The sequence below is a fragment of the Colias philodice genome, chromosome 16 (genome assembly GCF_061535455.1).
Source record: "Colias philodice isolate Cphi_HAF_F1 chromosome 16, ilColPhil1 Martin Lab GWU primary, whole genome shotgun sequence".
Lineage (NCBI taxonomy): Eukaryota > Metazoa > Arthropoda > Insecta > Lepidoptera > Pieridae > Colias > Colias philodice.
The window spans coordinates 4,858,751-4,879,429 of record NC_143101.1 but is presented as its reverse complement, the minus strand read 5'-3'; the positions used below and the strand labels follow the sequence as shown (position 1 = coordinate 4,879,429).

Here is a 20,679-nt window from a genome sequence, read left to right as displayed (position 1 = left end):
TAAAAAATTATACTATGTATTTGGAAATCATTAAAAATGAAAAATGATGAGGTGGTTTTAATTTATTCTTACTAATTCACGAATGAACTTTGAAATTTGTGTTTCTTATAATAATAAAGAAATATTTCACAGTACCGGTGAAACCAAAGCACTCGCAAATGATAACACTGAACACAACAACGGTGACGGTTTGGCTCGACTCGTGGGGCGATGGCGGCTGTGGGATCCTTTACTTTGTTATAGAATATAGAGAAGTTAGCCAGTCTCAGGTGAGATGCAACGGTTTTTAAAGCTATCCAGTTTAAAATAAAAGAGAATGTTGTTCTTTGAAAGTAATATTCAGTAATTAAATTGATGAATCAATGAAAAATTACAGTAATATAATTTTTATACTAGCTCCATTTCAAGCTTTACCATATACCTTTTGTTTATCATATGAATAGTTACATGAATAATGGGTACCTTTTCTTAGTGCCATACTGTTCAAAATGCTCTTCAAATCTGTTTTACTTCCTTATTTGACATCTAACTGTTCATAACACTTTCCATCAGTCAGGTGATTTTTTGAGATGTACAAAAACTTAAAAATTAATTTTATCATTTAATTCCAGTGGCGTCTAGTATCAAACAGCGTGCAAGCAACAGAGCGCGTGTTCAGTGTGATGGGCCTGTCTCCCGCGACGCACTACCAGCTACGCATTACGGCACATAACAACGCGGGCCATGCGGTCGCGTTGTATAACTTCACCACGCATTCGCTTAGCGGCAGTGAGTTATAGCTCTTATTGTTACTGACTATAAGGCTCAATGTTGATCGTGATGGGCCTCTCGCGCGTGATTTAGTGACTAAAAAACTGACTACTCAATTTCTTATTTATGTTACAAGTAAATTGTAATTTTTTTAAATCGACTTTTCGAAAACTTTACAGTGAGTGTGAATCGATCTTCTTCGCAAATGTCTTCATCTTTGAATCGGTCTTCCCACATTCTTTCTTCTTATTAATTTTTTAACATAATTTTATAATCTTCGATACTAATGTTAACAAATGTTTCAGTGTTAGAAGGCGAGATATCCCCCGCAGTCCCTGCAGCAGGTGCTCGCTCGCTCGGTAGCGCACGAGTTTTGCTCCCTGCAGCTCTTTCGTTATTAGTGTTGGCTGCTCTTGTAGCCATCGTGCTATTGGTCAGGAGGAACAGTAAGTGTGGCTTTTATATTTTATAGTTATGGTTGTTTCGAGATCTTTGGAAAATTTAATTTGTTCTTTAAATGTTTTGCTTTTATTTTTCAGTTTGTTGTTGAGCCTTATTAATGAACAGTTGTGTTTTTGTTCTAAAACTTTAGTTATTTATTCTATTTTGATTTCAATTGTTTGTCCCCCAGCCCATTTTCAAGCCCATCGTCAAAACTTTCGTCATGTAAATTTTCAATTATAAATTCTCCATTACAAGAATTTATTTATCCTATTTCATTGTTCCAATATTTTTCATGTAATCTTCCAATTTTTCCCTGTACTGCTAATTCAACTCAAATATAAATAGCCCTTTATATGTACACACAGCGGCAACTAGACCGCACACTTACAGAGCGAGGTCAATCGCTTCGACCACCACTACGTGAACAAAATTTCAATCCTCTGTTGCTTTGATTCGTTTTTCTTCCAAATTCTTTGTCCTATACCTTCCAAATAGAACGTACTGACGAACCGCTCACAATATAGCCCCTCGGCACACAGAGAGCGGCGCTGAGACTGCAGTCACAGAGAGCGGGGTCGGCGAGTCGCCTTCTGTCGCGCAGTTACAGAACAAGGTCAACCGCTCTAACGACCATCAGTACCTTGCTGCAAGGGCTCACCATCCGAACCCACCGCATCATTATAAACACGCCTCTAATGGTAAGATATTGTAAAGATATGTAAAAGATACACATTTCATTTCATTCTCTTGTTCACAAAAAAGAGCTCGTGTGCCGAGCACATGTGTCAGAAGTGTAACTTTTTTGCCAAGATAGAGAAATCGTCACCTTGCTAGTTGCTCCATGACTTGACGGTATTGCAATGACGCGACTTTGAAATTTTACTATAGTAGTTTCACTTCAAAACTTCATATTGTATTTCATTTCATTCTCATATTGACAATTCATTTTTAATAAAAAATCTCTATTCATTGATACTTGCGTTGTTCATAATACGTACTTGTAGCTATCATTAGTTCATAGACTTTATCACATTCTTTATCTTTGTGCAGAATACATTGAAGACATTTGTCCCTACGCCACGTTCCAACTCACGAAACCAAGCGCATATAGCGAGAGCAGCTATAGCGGAAATGTGTACAGTGGCCCTTATCATTCAGTACGCGGCTCCTTTGTGTACCACGATCTCAAACAAAACGATAAATATAAGGTAATATTAAAATACATAGAACTTAAACTTGCTTTAACTTTACCTAACCATACTATTAACAGTTTTTCTTAAGCCGTTTGATTTAGTGTCAATTATGTATATTGTTGATTTAAATATAAACTTTTACTAATACAGTAGTTACTTTATCAGTTTGTTTACGGAAGCATTGAATACATGATTATCGTCGTCTTCATTGTCCTAATTAAAGGATGATAAATTATATAATAATTAATTATTCTGCTAAGGAGTACTCCCAGGAGCTAGTCTGAGACCCATTTTATATTTTGTTTAACAAATATATATGTTCTGACAGGGAAAAGAACCAGAATATACGAAAGTAAGAAGAAAAGGAAATAGACTGCGCGATCCTCACTCTGAAAGTCAAGGTACATATACTTGTCGATCAATGATTGCCAAAAACTGAACCAAGCTTATCTATAAGTAGTTAGCGAGATAATTTTATTTTACGTAGATTGCACTTTCTATTAATTAAGTTTAATTTAACCCGTTTAAGTTAAGTATTGATATTTGAATTTGACAAAGTGATCGCCTTTTATGCAACCTGATGGGAGCGTAACTGGTGTTGTAATTTATAAAGGTAAGCATGCACATTGTATCGTATTATCCTCCAATTTTTTACTCTTTGATTTCATTATTCTATCTAGTTCTCCTTCCATCGCAATCGAATCGCTTTCCTTTCAGAGATCGTCACGTTTCTATTTCAGTCACCATTATCACACGTCCACAGTACATCCATCGGCATAATCTTAACCATTATCACGCTTACGCTGCGACGATACGCCATAGAGATGGAATCTTATGGCATATTAGAGCAGCTCTATATCTCGTTACTCTGTGTTACCCGGGGCTTCTTTTGTCGTGTTTCAGAGTCGGACAACTTGGGCTCGACGGACTCGGAGGTGAAGAAGATACTAACGCTGCACCTGCCCATTACAGAGTACGAGGACGACGCGAGCGACGACGCGAGCGCGCCGCACTCCGACAGCGAGCCCGCCGCGCGCCTGCGCCCCGCGCACCCCACCACCTGTGCGTATCTTTTAAGCTATTGCATACATTGAGTTACTATGTACTACGTATTAGAGAGGGCATCGCTTCTAAACTATTTCTAACACGAGTTAGAGTCAATCGTCTCAAACCATTTTTTTTTTTGGTACATTGATTGGTTTTAATTGATAATTTTATTCCTATTTTTTTAATAAGATAAACAATATTTATTTGTTTGATTGATTGGTTTTAATTTATAAATTACTTATAAGTAATAAGAGGCAGAATATCTTTAAAGTGTATGACTCACTAGCCGCCCCGCGCCGCCGCGCTTGTTACACAGATTTTGTTCGTGGTGTCCTCCTATAATAATACCTCAATGATTGCATAGCTTTTATCTCAGACTTTGAGCGCGGCGACCGAATGTAAAAAAAAATTCTGTAACGAAAAAACCTCCCACTCCAACCGGCACAGCGATGCGATGCTATGCAATAGCTTTACCGCGGCAGTCCTCGAGTGCCACACGTATTTTTTTTTGTGTGGTGTCTCTCGATGTTAGCCAGAAGGGCTTCTACATCTTAACGCGGACGCGTGGGTGAACTGAAGGTTCACTCTGGTAGCGTCACAAGGGCGTCCCCCCGCCACGGGGATCTCGAACCTCAGCTTGGGCTGTCGCTTGAGTGGAGGAGGCCGAAAGGGCGCTAGTCGGACGGGCGCTCACCCGGGTGGGTGCGGGAACACGGAACAAAGGATCTCGTCTTCACCGGCGAAGACGGTGTACGCTTTCTGCTGTGGTGTGTGCGGTGTCGCGGTTTGTTCGACGTTGTGATTCAATCGCCGAGTCTAGACGTCCGCGTCGTTGAGTATCTAGCGTGCACAGTATAGTAACCAATGTAGAGTGCGAGCACGCGCCGCACTCCGACAACGGCCTCATTATTGTTATAGCATTAAATATACAAACTATTCATTGATCTGTTTAACAATTTTCATTCCATCATAAAAATTGACATAAGCCTTGCAAACGTAACACAGACGTTCTCATATCTTATACCACACACTAACACAATCCCCACCTCCAGACCCGAGCGTAGAGCGCGAAGAGTCGTCCTCTTCGTCGGAGACGTCCGCGGGCGGCGCGGTGCGCAAGTTCCCGTCGCGCAAGGGCAAGGCGGGCGGCAAGCGGCACGTGCGCTCCTCCAGCGGGTACAGCAGCCACAACGACGAGACCACCTTCAGGTGACTTCACATGTATATACGTTTGTTACTTCATTTACATTCATCACTAGTAGATAGATTTTTTGACGTGACAACGTCTTATAATTCGATAGTCGGCTGCACGCACGAAAAACATGACTCATGCGGCGTTACCTCGCTCTGAGGCGTTCCATGTAAGGCAAGTGCAAGCGAGAGCGCGGAACGAGCGACAAAGAAGCACAATGGGACATTGTCACGTTCAACTATCGTCAGTAAACCGACTTTACAGACAACCAATTTTTTTATGATTAATATTCATTGTGGTTCACAGGGTGACTGGTGTAGTCTCCATTCGAAAACGTGATGCTTTACGATAAAATGTGTTGCAATAACTATGAATAAATTTTATTTCACTAATGAGTTTTTGATATTTATTATGCCAGTCACCCTGTGTAATCATTTAAATTATTTTATTTAATATTAACGTTTATTTGATATAGTTGGGTATTGAATCACTAGTTACCATGTGTTCAGGTTATAATATATTTATTTATATTATGTCCTTATTCAAATTAAATAAAGAAACGTGATTCATTGACTACCTACTTACCTATTTATTTATTTTAAAATATTTTTACAATATTTTCTGATTTTTATTTATTTAAATAACCATTTTAACATATTCATTTAGTATGTATATATATCAGTTTTTCATAAATTAGGGGCAGAATTAAAAGTCGATGTTTCATCAGTAGATATTTATTTTTATTTAATATCACATATCCTACCTTTAAAATATAATCTAAGATCAAAAATTCATCAATTAATCATTTCGTGCCATTCAATTTGCCTATTTAAGGGCCGATTTTTCAATACTTGGATAAAACTTATCCGTCCAATAAAGTATTACACGATAATATTAAAATGTCACGTAAACTGTCAAATACAGGCAATTAGAATACGTTTTTAAAATGGTAGTTTTATACATTATTCGACGAATAAGTTTTATCCAAGCATTGAAAAATCAGCCCTAAGATAAATACTGATTTTCAACCAGTTTAAATTGGTAAACTACGGTCGCGAATCATGAAAAATTTACTTTATAACCTATCTATCTCTGTTTCTCCTGCGGAAAAATTATGTTTCCCTGGGACGAACGTCTCTGTTTCCGAGCGAATGGACATTACGAAATTTTTCGTGATTCGTGACCGTAGACCGTGTTATCAACGCCCTCTGCTGTATCATACTTGAGATTCACATCCATTGCAATAAAAAATTCTGATTCAATATTTATTCTTTGCATTATTTATGATCATTGATCACGGTGCACTTTACTTGTTAAAAAATGTAAATACATAACGGATCCCACCCATTCGTCCGTCTCGCTCGCAGCATATCCAACTACCCGTCGTTCAACGAGCACATCCACCCTCCGTCGCGCTTCTCCGACGACACGGAGGGCGACGCGCCGCGCGACCGCCGCAAGCGTCTCGCGCACCTCGCGCACCTCGCCCCCCGCGCGCCGCACCCACACCCCCCACACCCCCCGCATCCCCCGCACACGCACGACACCAAGGTCACGCGTGAAGCGTTCCAGATCAACGTCTGAATAATGTCTGAATATGACGTAAAGCGGTCTACGCGATCAAACTAGTTGCCGTTCCGCGTTATTATCTACATAATTCTACACACAACCACTAAGTTCAGACATAGTATAAAAGAAGTACGCCATCTCCCGGCGTTTAGGAGTGCGCAGTACCTAAACCCGCAAAGCACAGGGTTGTCACTTGTCACATTGATATTTTAATGTATAAACAAACACCGCTCACAACAATGGCGCGGCCCTCAACCAACGAGTAAAAACCGAGCGGCATTGTGTGCGTGCGTACGTACGTGTACATGAACGAGGGGCGTGGCCAAGCGCTCCGCATACATACAAACGGCGCGATGTATATTTGTTCGAAGATAACATACTTCTCTCTTTTTACCATGTCTGAACTTAGATTAAGTACATAAACTGACGTAGAAGCGGTCTATGCGAACAAACTTGTTAAAGCCGTTCCGCGTTATCTACATTAACATTCTACACACACAAACATAATAACGTAGGTACACATTCACGTACTCCATAGTGAGACAAAGATAAAATATACATTTTAGCCGGAAAGAATTACCGACTAAACGCAAGCTGACTTCAGACGAAACATGTTTTTACGCGTATGCCGCTTCTCCTCAGTTTATATAATATTATGTATTTTAAACGTCTGAACACAACACTTTTCAAAGCCGAAAACGAATTCGACTTTCAAAAGTTCGACCCCGATTCGATATCGATAGATTGTTATATCTAGGCCTATTTAAAGTGATCTCCGAAAACTATTTTGATAAATAAAGATGATTATTGACTAACGTATGACGCTTTATTGAACCCTGCGATGTTGCCAAAGTACACGTTACTAGTCTTGTACATACGTCTGTAGATAGATAGGTTTAGCCAATTGACTAGTGCCACGTAACACGATAAACGATTTTGTACTATGTACTCATTGAAATATTCGAAGTTTATGAATGAATTATTAATGTGTGTATTCGAATAATTCGTAGGCGTTTCGCCAAAACCCCGTTTGAAGCAGATTTATTAACGATTTGTACGATATACCTAGTCATCATGTTAACGCTTCATACCTAGTCATAATAGCTTAATTTTACCATGTTAACTATTCTAATGATATCCCTTATAAATTATAATCTCATACCGTAAATTTATACTGTGCTTCATAAAAACAATATATACCCTGTTTACGTTTCGAAACGCTTCATTAATAAATCTGTTTTACTCGAACTTATTGATGTGGAATCAACTATCAGCTTCCGGCTCATCGGCCGTTGTAAATATTGTTGTAATAAATGTATTAACGATTATCGAATATTATAACTAAGAAGAACAATAATTAAAAATAAAAAAATATTTATTAAACTTAATGCCTTATTGACCAAAGTCTTAAAACTAGTTACGGATGTAATTGAAGAATCATATCCGATATAAGTAAATTGTTTGATTGTTGTAAATTTTATGAAAACGGTTAGTTTTCATTTAAATCTATCACTATCTAAGTATACTGTACCAAATGTTAATGAGATTTTCATATAAATATGTATCAAACCCATATAAAATAATAATAAAAAATATACGTTTCAAGCCGATTGGCGATTTTGTTTTAGTAATATTCTCAGTGTAACTCCTTGGTATACCTAAAATTTATTTCATTGTTTTGTTTTTCTGATTGTAAAGAAATAAATTTGTTAAAGGAACTAAATTCATTCGTGTATAGGTTTGGTCATCTCAAAATCGTGACTCCATGTTAAATTTAGGTAAACATAATTTATGGATTTATGCTCTTACCAAATGACCAACTCGTCATACGCTTCGATGTCTAATTAATTTTTATTTACTACAGAACATTAAATTTTAATCTTGTTCCCTTGTAATTTTGAAATAACAATCAGACAAGATATCCTATAACTTATATTATATTCCTCGAATAATGTTAATATTGCATTAGTACTTATAATACTTGAAACAATCCTCAGTCGACAGTAACACGAGACAATACACTTACCTAATATAGTTTTTGGTAAATACGGCAGAAAGTTAATGTACGTGAATGTATCGAGTAGGCATAGTTTATGAATGTTGGTAACGTTTTGTATTGGACCTTACACAAGAAATATTTGTTTATTAATTTCGTAATTCCAATGAAGACTGCCCTATTTTTAATTGAAATCTATTTTATATATCTAGGCACAAATACTTTTGCTAGTCAAACGAAGTTATACATTGTGTAGTGTTTAGTACAATATATACTTAGTTTACTATTACTGCGAATGTTAACAGGCATTTATCGACTGAACTGATTTCGATGTAAGTTTGAAGCGACTTATTGTGACTGGAACTGTAACAAATTTTTGCTGATTTAAACCAATAAGGACTGGTCCCAGTTCTTGTCTTAATCTTGCAATAGGTTAGGATGTAACCGTCTTCCTTTATAAAACTGAAGCAGTCTCACTGAAGCAATGTTATAACCTGTGTCGTTTTATATTACAGGCAAGCTTTTGATGAGAAGTTATTCTGTGCCCTTCCAGACAGTCTTCTAGACTCTAGTTATCTCTAAATGGCAATTAGCATTTAAACTCAGTAACGGTTGACAACCGACCGAGTGTAACTTTAACAACCGTCGGTTGTTAAAGTTACACTTAAACCATCGTACATACATAAAGTAATTTGTTGTTTTCCTTTAAAAATTTGTTACAATTCGAGCTATTCCATAGCAAATATTCAAGTCACACCACCGACCTATTTACAACCGTACCATAATCGATTTTGCAGTAATATATATTGCAATAATTATACAACGAAGGTCGCCTCACTCTATCGACTGGCAAACATTCCAAACATGATATTATTTCTAATCAATGTACCATATCATTTTAGTATTTTGTTATATAGATACTCGTTTGTAAGTTAGTTAATCATGTTGTTACGAATATGTTTTTATAACAAATGGGTCATTAGGCAGTATGATGTGAACGAAAATAAAAATTCATTTAATTGAACTATTTTGTTTTATTTACCTGTATTTACATATTTCCTTACATACATCTTAAAATAATAATGTTCCTAATAACATTGCAACTTTATTACACTATCTTAACCTATTCAATTTTATAATTGTAGGGTTCATTTTGAAATAAAATGTAAAATTATAAATAATTGAAGGATTCACATAATAGACGTACTTCATCTACACACACACGTTGTGCACACACAGCGTGTTCCATATTATACATTTCATGTTTCATTAAAATTATTTTACTGTCATTAAGTAATAACTCTTCCATACCATTTTCACTGGGAGTCGAACCGGTCGTAGTTTACAAGATTAAAATACATTTAAACCATTCTAAATGTAATATGCATTGAAAATTTATTGAAGTGAAACTTCTTTATCGGGGTGGGACAAAAATTTTGTGTAACATTTTTGCGTTACGCCGTAAGCGTGACATTTTTGCGTTACGCCGTACGCGTGACATTTTTGCGTTACGCCATACTCGTGACATTTTTAAGGTCTTAAAGAAGTTTCACTTCTTATGTGTGTACTCTAGTACAAGCATACATTTTTTAATTAAAGATACATAAGCCTTATCAATTGTCGTACAATAATGAGATAGCATAGCACTCAAAATATACCTAATTACTTAGATACTATTGCATTACAATTTACCCTGTGAGAAAGATAGTAACCTACACTCACACATTATGCAATGTTTTATACAGTAGATTGTAAAATAATAATAATTCACATTGAGAAAGAGACATCGCTACATCCCGCACAAGGCTTGCTACATCAATAAAATAAAATTTGACAAATTCCATTTTCAAAGAAGTACCTAATCATTATCTCACATCCTGACCACCCAAAAAATAGCAAATCCATAATGACGTCACGAATTCCATTTTCAAAACTATTCACTATCCTCTCATCTTGGCCACACACAAAATAGCAAATCCATTATGACACCACAAATTCCATTTTCGAATGACACATCCTGGCCACAAAAAAAACACAATGACCTCACGTTCCATTTTCAAACTAATCGCTATCGCTATCATCGTCCGCGGTGAAGTCGTACGGGCGGAACTGTTTGCGGAACGCCGCCACGTGCGAGTCCTCCTCGTCGCGAGACAGTAGGCACTGGCGCCAGTCCGCTTTGTCCTCGCAGTTCAGTATCGGCGGACTGGATAGTACGTCACTGGAATAGAATATTTTTTTAATAACTTTACAATGAAATTTTCATTCACAATACATTATGAAAACTTGTATTATGCAATATTATAGCATGTGTCGCTGGTTCAAATCCGGCTCGAAGGACCAATGTACGTGGTAAATTGTAAAGATTATATCGTTACAAATATTGAACTATTGTTATGAACATTAACCCAACGTCAATAAAAAATATAGCTATTTTCAAAGACTCATTAATCATATTGCTAGAACTTATATTTCAAAATAAAGCTTCTTACGAACTCTTCATAATCACGAACAGCCTAATAAATGACACAAATGCTTAAATTTCTCAACTTTTTTTTAATTTACAAGACTCACCGGCCAAACTGCAGCGGAAAGTGTTGTTTCGTCTTGGCGTATATCTGGTCGCCGGAGGGCAGTTCCGCGTGGAAGTACGGCGCGCCGGGGAGAGTCACTTGCGCTATCTCCGTGTATGGGGGCAGCACTTCTAGTTCTATCCGGTTAATGCCGGCTTCATCCTTCAAAAAAAATACTTACTAATAATATAAATTACTTAATAATAATAAATTGAAATAAAATAAATAAATAAATAAAAGGATAAACGGGCTGTGTGTTGTTATTTTATTTAGATATCATATTGCAAATCAATAGGTGCAAATCTATACTAATACATATTATAAAGCTGAAGAGTTTGTTTATTTGTTTAAACGCGCTAATCTCAGGAAAAGCTCTGATTTGATAAATTCTTTCGTTGTTAGATAGCCCATTTATCGAGAAAGGCAATAGGCTATATAATATCATTACGCTAAGACCAATAGGAGCGGAACCACGCAGGTGAAACCGCGAGGCGCAGCATAAAAAGCGAATTATAGATAGGCAAAAATAGATATACAAAAAACAAAAGTAAGCAGTTCTCTTAGCTATGTTATTAAATAATTATTTAAAACAAACCTGAAATACTTCAAGTATCTGCGACTCAGACTCCATTGGCACGGGTACACACTGTATTTGCATGTGAGACGATTTAAAGTTCCTCTCAAAGAAAACAGTGGCTTTGCCCATGGATGTGTAAAACTTTTTCAACGCATCCTTGAACATTTTTATTTCTTTTATCACTTCCTCTGGTGACTGAAAACAAAAAGCATAGCATATTTAAATCTAAATAAAGTTGAATATGGGATAGGAAACGATTGATTCAATATAACACTTAATTGCTGTGTTTGCTTCAATTATTTTGTTTATTTAGAAGAACTGTTACAGTGACCATTCAACTTTATTTATTTGAGTTTTATTGCATTTGATATTTTTGGTTTTATGGCATTCAAATGATTTTTAAATAAAATTAAGATTTATTCTTTATCCTTTGGATGAGTTAAATTAATGAGATAAATATTTTCCTTCTTCAATTAAATTTCAATATTTTTATTTGCAAAAGTATTTTCATACTTTAAAGGATGCCTCTATGATTGGAGAAACTGTAAGCATTGTCAATTATTGAATATATATTTTTTCGATTTCGTAAATAAATGTTAGGTATTTTAAAATTTCCTAAGTAAATGTTTAAAACAAATATTCTTAATGCTTGTCTATTCAAAAATAACCAATATATTTACAACAAATTACCTTAGTAACGGACTGATGATGTGCTATAGGCAGTATAAGCACATGGTACGGTGTGAGCGGGCCCTTTGGTAGAGCGAGATAGCAATGTCTACCCACACATATAACTAGGTGCTTTTCTACCGTTGGCGATGATAAGCAGAACCAACATGAATCTGTAATGCAATCATTTATTATAGTTTGATTGTAAAAAAAATCTTACTTATTATGAATGCGAAAGTTTGTATGTTTGTTACTCTTCGCAAAAACTGCTGAACAGATTTTCATGAAATTTGGCGTATGGAGTAACTTGGATTAACATAGGATAGTTTTTATCCCTAAAATTCCATGGGAACGGGAGCTATGCGGATTTTCCTTTGACTACGCGGGCGAAGTTGCGGGCGTAAAGCTAGTGTTACATATAATAAAGTATACAGGAATAAAAATCTGTGTGACGGTATTACATTCAAACAATACCTTTTACCCCCACCTTCTCTACATCTGTCACAATTATCTACTGCTCATTTTAATATGTAAGATCCAGTAAAGTTTTACAAATATACATCATATTTTTTTTAACTCTTACTTAGAAACATAGCAACATAACAAACTTATAGAATACTAGCTTTCCGCCCGCAGCTTCGCCCGCGTTTTGCGCGGGTATCAAAATATCTCTATACCAAATTTCATGCAAATTGGTTCAGTAGTTTAGGCGTGATTGAGTAACAGACAGACAGACAGAGTTACTTTCGCATTTATAATATTAGTATGGATGTTTCCATTTAAAATGCACAAAACTGTTGGAATATGTGTACATTTATATTGGCAACACTGTATCGTATTCGATTAGGCAAGATGGCGGATGCCGGTTAGCATTGTTAATTATAGTAAAAGTGTAAACTGTTCTTTTCTCTAATAAAGCTAAGTGAAGATAAAACATGGTGTTTGAATTAATTATTTAACATGGTAGCAGAGCGTGGTTAAAAAGTTTCGATAAGTACTATAACGAGAACTACAAAAAGTTAGAAGAATTAAAACGAACGAGAACAAAGGAAAAAATGGCGACCAAAAGTAATGATATTAATATTCCAATTTTCGACGGTACGGAATACAGTAATTGGAAAATAAGAATATTGAAATTTCTACAGTACAAAAAGTGCAAAGATGTTGTAATGCGAGCGAAAAAAGCAACCGACAATGATGAGTGGGACGACAAAGATGTCCAAGCAACAAACTACATTTATAGTGCAATAACCAACAAGCAATTGGAATATATAAGTGAAATCGATTCAGCCTACGAAATTATAAAGAAATTCGACGAGATGTATCTAAAGCAATCAACAGCGTTACAAATAGTTTGTCGACATAACCTCGAAAATATTAAGTTGAAAAATTATTCTGAAGTGTCACTTTTTTTCGACGATTTTGAAAAGTCTGTAAATGAGTTGAAACAGGCAGGTGCAACGGTATCAGAAATATAAAAACTTAATTATATGTTAAAAGCATTACCAGCAAGTTACAGCTATATAGGTGATTTAATTGATGTCTTGCCAGAGCGTGAAAGAACAGTTGATTATTTAAAGAGTAAAATAAAAGTGAAAAATACGGAAAATGTGAGCGAAACTTCTAATGATACATCAAATGCTTTTAAAGCTGACGCCAAACCATCATATAATTGTTATAGCTGTGGGAAACCCGGCCACCTAAGAAAAGACTGTAAATCTGGATATGTAAACCGTGGTCGAGGACGTGGTTTTTCTAATTTTCGTGCAAATGGTTCATATAATAACAGAGGACATGGTTCATATAATAACAGAGGACGTGGTTCATATAATAACAGAGGACGAGGCCCAGGACATTATCACCGTAATGCTCAAGACAGTCAAGGTAACAATTTTTATACTACTATTGTTAATAATACAACAACGGAGAATGATAAGCCACAGAAAGGTCAAATAAATTGGTTACTAGACAGTGGATGCACAGACCATATTATTAATACTGATGAGTACTTCAATTCCTGTGAGATATTAAATAAGCCTGTTAAAGTTAAAATTGGTGACGGAACAATATTAGAAGCTACAAAAATTGGTAATATTAAAACTTATTTCCTAGTCTATGGACAAAAAATTGAAGTGACTATTAAAAATGTTTTTTATGTAAAAGAAATGAAAGCAAATTTATTAAGTTATTCTAAAATTACTGATAAAAACTCAATTAGTTCAATGGGGAGATTGTCAAAAATTTACAACAATCATGGAAAGGTCATAGCAATTGCATTTAAGGAAGAAAGACTGTATAAGATGAAAAGTTACATGTATGAAGAAATATCAGAAGCAAATATGAGTAAAAAGGATATGACTGTAAAAGAAAAACTACATCGTACTATGGGCCATATTAATTTTAAAAGTTTGGAATTAATGTGTAAAAATGAATCGTTAGATGGATTACCTAAAGAGATTGAAAATGAATATTTAAAATGTGCTATATGTATTGAAAATAAAATGCATAACTTACCATTTCATAATAATAGACGAAAAGCAGAGGAGATATTAGATATTGTTCATACTGATTTAAATGGGCCACATCAGACTACAGGATATAACGGAGAAAAATATTTTTTGAGCTTTATAGATGATTACAGCAAATTAGTTAAAGTTTATTGTATCAGATCAAAGTATGAGGTTTTTGACTACTTGGTGCAATATGTTAATGAGGTACAGAACTTGACAGGAAAAATGATAAAGGAACTGCGATGTGACAATGGGAAGGAATACATGAATGCAAGAGTTTTTCAGTTCGCAAAAGAGAAAGGAATTATAATAAAACCCTGTCCACCATATGTTCATCAATTAAATGGAACGGCAGAGAGATACAATCGTACATTAATGGATATGGGTAGATGTCTTTTATCCGAAGCAAAGGTAGAAAGAAGATGGTGGCCAGAAATAATTAAAACAGCTGCTTATCTTAAGAACAGAACTTTGACTAATACTATTGAAAGGAAAACACCATATGAAATATTTTTCAACAAGAAGCCATCTGTCAAAAATTTGAGAATGTATGGAAGTAAAGTGTTTGTTAGAATACCCGAAGAACGGAGAAGGTCTAAATGGGATAAGAAAGCAGAAGTCGGAATTTTACTTGGTTATACTGATACTGGATACAGAGTGCTAATTAACAGCAGAGTTACTATTGCTAGAAATTGTGATATAATTGAGGAAGAAGTTAAATTGTGTGGTTTTGAAGGGAATGATGAAAATAATACTGAATATGAAATAAAAGAAAAGGAAATGGAAGATAAAAGGACACAAGAGGAAAGAGATACAATTAAACACTCGGAAAATGAAGAAACAAGTGTAGCAGGAATTAAAAATGAAGAAAAGAATAAAAGATCAAGAAGACAAGTCAAAGCCCCACTTCGTTTTGATGAAGAATTTGGTTATTATTGCATATACAGTAATTACTGCGATGCTTTGACTCCGGTTGATTTTCAGGAGGCGACTACATGTGATGAGGCAATGAAATGGAAAGAAGCAATGGATAAAGAGATGGACAGTTTAATGAAAAATAACACATGGACTCTAGTTGACAAACCTCCTAAGGACAAAAAGGTAATTGATGTGAAATGGGTGTACAAAAAGAAAAGTGAAAATGAATACAAAGCTAGGTTAGTAGTAAAAGGTTTTCAACAAACAAATTGTATTGATGATACTTATTCTCCTGTTGCTAAAATGCCAACACTTAAATTATTATTATCTTATTGTTGTCAAAATTCTTTAGTCATTCATCAAATGGATGTTGAAACAGCATTTCTAAATGGTAGAGTATTATCTGAAGTTTATGTAAAGCAACCAATTGGTTATGAAAATAGAAGTGATAAAGTTTATAAACTAAATAAATCATTGTATGGTTTAAAAGAAAGTCCCCGTGCTTGGTATGAATGTTTTAATAATTTCTTAACTAATTTAGATTTTTACAGAAGTAAATATGACTATTGTTTGTATGTAAGAAGGGAAAAGAATTTAACTGTTTATATTCTTTTATTTGTTGATGATTTATTAATATGCTGTGAAAATGAAAAAGTCATTGCTGATATAAAAATTAAATTGTCTGAAAAGTTTAAAATGAAAGATATTGGTATAGTTAAAAACTACATTGGTATTGAGATTGAATATATGTATAATCAAAGTAATATCCTAACGTTAAGTCAGAAATCTTATATTGAGTCTTTAGCTAAACGTTATAATATTGAGAATGCAAAATTGTTTAAAACCCCTATGGAGATAAATTTGAAATTGGAACGATCTGATGTTAATGAGGATGTAAAATATAGAAATTTGATTGGTGCTCTTTTGTATATTAGTTCAGGTACTCGACCTGATATATCTTACAGTGTAAATTACTTAAGCAGATTTCAAAATTGTTATAATGAAACACATTTTAAGTATGCTTTGAGAGTTTTAAAGTATTTGTATTTGACAAGAGATCTTAAATTAACTTATTGTAATAATAATAATGCTGATATTCTAGATTGCTTTGTTGATGCCAATTGGGCTGGAGATATTGTGGATAGGAAATCTACTACAGGATTCGTCATAAGATTGTTTGGAAATGTTATTTATTGGAAATCTAAAAAACAAAGTAGTGTAACAAAGTCTTCAACATTTGCTGAATATGTAGCTTTATCAGAAGCAGTAACAGAATTAAATTTTCTTATTTGTTTAATGAATGATGTATTTACTAAAGTTTGTAAACCAGTTAAAATCTATGAAGATAATTCAGGAGCTGTAATAATTTCTAAATATGGAAACTTTACTAAGAATTCTAAGCACATTGAAGTTCACTATCATTTTGTAAATGAAAATGTTAAGCAAGGAAGTATTGAAGTAGTAAAAATAGAATCAGAAAATAATATTGCAGATATATTTACAAAAGCTTTGGGAAATGTTAAGTTCACTAAATTTAGAGAAATGTTAAATTTAAAGGAGTAAATGTTACTAAATGAAAATTACTGTAGTTCTTAAGTTTTGTCTTATTGTTATTATTCTGTGTATCTTATTGTTTATTGTTTTACAATATAAATGTAAGGAGGCGTGTTGGAATATGTGTACATTTATATTGGCAACACTGTATCGTATTCGATTAGGCAAGATGGCGGATGCCGGTTAGCATTGTTAATTATAGTAAAAGTGTAAACTGTTCTTTTCTCTAATAAAGCTAAGTGAAGATAAAACATGGTGTTTGAATTAATTATTTAACAAAAACAATGGATTTACCTGGGTCAATTTCCCTTCTTTTCCTTTCAGGGTTATCTCCACTTTTCCTTTTCCTTTTGCCACTGTCATCATCTCCTGCATCCATGTTGAAGAAGAATTGCCCATTTCCAGATATCTACAATTTATTTGTGTACTATAAAGATAGTGAATGAAGAAAAATGTCTTAAAAAATGTAATAATGTGTGGATTCCTAAATTCAATTCTCTTTTTATAGTTTAGTTTTATATATAAACAGAATCAAACTGCATAGCACTAAATCTGCATGTTTGTTTTGCAATATAAATATCCTAAGAAATTTATGATTACTCTCTAAGAAATTTAAAATTCCTCACCTGAACAACCTTTCCAGGCTGGTGTTGCTTCAACAACTCAGGATTAAACGGACACTCAGTCTCATCAATAGTGCCTTGCAATAATTCCGTCATTCGCATTTTAGTTATAGGTTGTAATGAGCAGGCGTATATCCACTTCTCTTTAGCCTTGTTCCCCACTGGAGCTAATGCTATGAATCTTGTTGCACACTCTCTGTAATCTTGGTGGACCGCTTGGTTTCTAAAAAGAAAGAAAAAGAGTTTACTAGAACCACATAAAACAAATAAAAATGAAAAATACAATTAAACATAATAGAGGGCATTGTATCTTTTAAGACTTAGGAGTGTAATAAAGTATATTTAAGGTTTTATATTATATACTTAAAAATTAAAAATATTTCATGAATGTGTGACCATATACTAAACTTGTTGTTGTTTAAATTAGTCCATGGATATCCTTCATAATATAATATTTTACATGCAGTCTAAAATCTCGATGTAGGCAGGTAATTTTCCTATTTAGTTGTGATTCTTATTTCAACCCTACTTAAATCTTACAAACAATACTTGAAATAAACCTTACCTATAGGGTTGTCTTTCGAAATGCTTATCCGGTGATGGCACCAAATGATACCTTGGTTTCACATGGATAGAAAGCCATGCTATTAAATTTGATAATCTCTCTTCTTCAACATTCACCTACAATTATATTCAATTGGTTAATTAAAAACATTTTTTTTTACTTCATTTATTAACATACATTTAATATTTCTTCCAATTTTAATTTAAACATGTTTCAAAAAGGTCAAAATAATATGTAATGTATATTTATCAGAAATGTAGTTCAGCATTTTTAATGCCCTTGTTTATTTAAAAAAAAAACATAAATTGTTAAATAAAGATGCACATGAAATCATCTCTTTATATCTCAAGAGTGGCTGATTCTAAAATATTAGCTGAGACGAATTCCTAGCATATAATTAGGTATATATAGGCTAATATTAGATAAATTTCTTACCTTCTGACACTCATCCTGCTGTATGCCCATCGGCCACAATGTAGTAATAAGTACATCAATCCCTCTATATTCACTTTGAGCTCTATAACAGGCATCTCTCACCGCACTACAGTCGCTCGGCTCAAAAGTGCAAGATGGTATTTCCTTACCCAATTCTCTTCTAGACAGGCCAGTTAAATATGCTATTTTAACATCAGCACTGGTTGTGAATATGCCTCTTCTACCTGGTTTTAAAGTGTTTAGAAAAAAGTTTTTTTTTTAATTTAAAACATACTACAAAACATATTGCTCCTACTTATCTATTTTACTTCATACAAATAAGCCTTATATGAATACTGATCAAGGTTTGGCACATCAAGAGTATATACAATATTGCCCTAAAATATACAAATTTCAGAATATACAGGGTGTAATCATTAAATGTGCACAGGCGATTATTCCGTAACTATTGCAGATAACAAAAAACTTTAAACTGATATTGAAAGCCTAATGAGTAAAATGACATTAATAACTTTTTAAAAATAAAACGGGAAATATCCAAAAATTTTACACTAAACACTCCCATACATTTAGTAAGAGATATGACTATCCCAAACATGTAATATGAAAAATGTTGGTTCTTTTTTTGGATTTGTGCTTAAATTACTTTGAAAATTTTAATGAAAATTCATTTAGAAACTGTAAATAGAGCTCGATGTGGAATACAATGGTATTCCAAAACGAGGATGTCACTTCGAACATTTGCTTTGAACACAAAATGTATGGAAAATAAAATGTATGAGAGTGTTTAATGTAACTTTTTCCTGTTTTATTTTTTAAAAGTTATTATTGTCATTTTACTCATTAGGTAATGTACTTTTGATATCAGTTTAAAGTTTTTTGATATCTGTAATAAATACGAAATAATCGCCTGTGCACACTTAACAATTACACCCGGTATACCATGAATGTGCACTTACCCATGTAAATAACATTTGGTACTATTTCTGACCCTTCCTCTCCATAGTATTTAACATGATTGGGATCACTAGGTCCAAAAACATATGTAGTTACTGGTACTGCAAAATGAAATAATGTTACATACAAAATGCACAAAGTGCATAAGTAATATGTTTCATAATAGATTAGAATTCAGAAGAATAGCATGTAGATCAAAATGAGGTCTCTTTTTCAAAGATATTGAATATTGCAAAACTTTTCCCGCTTGATGTTATATGCAATATATTGTACTCTACATAAAACTACAACAAGAGGAATACTTTGTACCAACAGAGAAACTACCACAGCTAAACAACTTTTCCACTGTAATACAATTTATTACAAATTAAAAAATTGTATCTTCGTCTTTTTACCTTTTCTCGTCCTCATGCGGTAGGCATCTAACTGCGAATTATCATCGCCGAAAAAATTTCCAACGCACAGCAGAACATCAAAAGCTCCAGACTTTTTAACAATACTATCGACGCGGGAAAACAAGGAATTAAAGTTGCCGTTTACATCGCCACAGAACAGGCTGCAAGGATAATAATTAATATCATAATTATTGGAAGTCCTTTAATGACAAATAACACTTAGCTATTCAGACTTACGTTTTTTGTTTATCAGCCATGATTTTTTTTATTTCTTACTCTCTACTCAAAAAATAGTATTATATTTTTATTCAATCAAAACTATCAACTAGTTAGTAAATTCAAAACACAGTACCTAAACATAAATCCTAACCTCTAAAATAATATGTCAAATGTCAATGTCATTTTGTGCCGAACTGCCGACTTATTACTACGGCCGCGTTCAGCATTCAGCAACATACACTAGTTTAAAATTCTATCTATAAAATATATGATAATATTTCTTATAAGAATCCAGAACAAGTATTATATTAAGGCAATTGAATCGCTTTCGCACTATATTAATTATTAATCCATGATAATTGTAGTAGTTAGTAGTAAAGTAGTTAGTTTCATAAAAAATAAAAAATCAGCTTTACGGGCCGTGCCATTATTGCCTGAAACCAAGGAGATTTTTATATTACTATATTTTAGTAAAACGAGGATCTTTCAGTAC

At 34.0% G+C, this 20,679-nt stretch overlaps 2 protein-coding genes across 2 annotated transcripts in view; one reads left to right on the top strand and one right to left on the bottom strand.

The window, feature by feature from the left end:
- The window catches only part of Dscam4 (Down syndrome cell adhesion molecule 4), a 148,509-nt gene extending 142,299 nt beyond the window's left edge, over window positions 1-6,210 (top strand). Inside the window, exons 30-38 of the mRNA XM_089705302.1 lie at window positions 133-269; window positions 612-768; window positions 1,056-1,196; window positions 1,734-1,892; window positions 2,245-2,402; window positions 2,716-2,788; window positions 3,291-3,449; window positions 4,487-4,643; window positions 5,994-6,210. Coding sequence (XP_089561428.1) covers window positions 133-269; window positions 612-768; window positions 1,056-1,196; window positions 1,734-1,892; window positions 2,245-2,402; window positions 2,716-2,788; window positions 3,291-3,449; window positions 4,487-4,643; window positions 5,994-6,210 — 1,358 coding nt within the window. The remainder of the gene's footprint in view (window positions 1-132; window positions 270-611; window positions 769-1,055; window positions 1,197-1,733; window positions 1,893-2,244; window positions 2,403-2,715; window positions 2,789-3,290; window positions 3,450-4,486; window positions 4,644-5,993) is intronic.
- A 2,995-nt stretch (window positions 6,211-9,205) lies between these two features.
- Window positions 9,206-20,327, bottom strand: LOC149481627 (pre-mRNA splicing factor CWF19L1). Its single transcript, XM_089704961.1, has 11 exons — window positions 20,205-20,327; window positions 19,968-20,128; window positions 19,575-19,673; window positions 18,616-18,839; window positions 18,181-18,296; window positions 17,619-17,838; window positions 17,287-17,401; window positions 12,032-12,183; window positions 11,360-11,536; window positions 10,766-10,926; window positions 9,206-10,412 (listed from the first exon to the last, which is right to left on the bottom strand). The coding sequence occupies exons 1-11, from the start codon at window positions 20,222-20,224 to the stop codon at window positions 10,253-10,255; spliced, it is 1,605 nt and encodes a 534-aa protein (XP_089561087.1). The 5' UTR covers window positions 20,225-20,327; the 3' UTR covers window positions 9,206-10,252.
- Window positions 20,328-20,679: the final 352 nt, after the last annotated feature.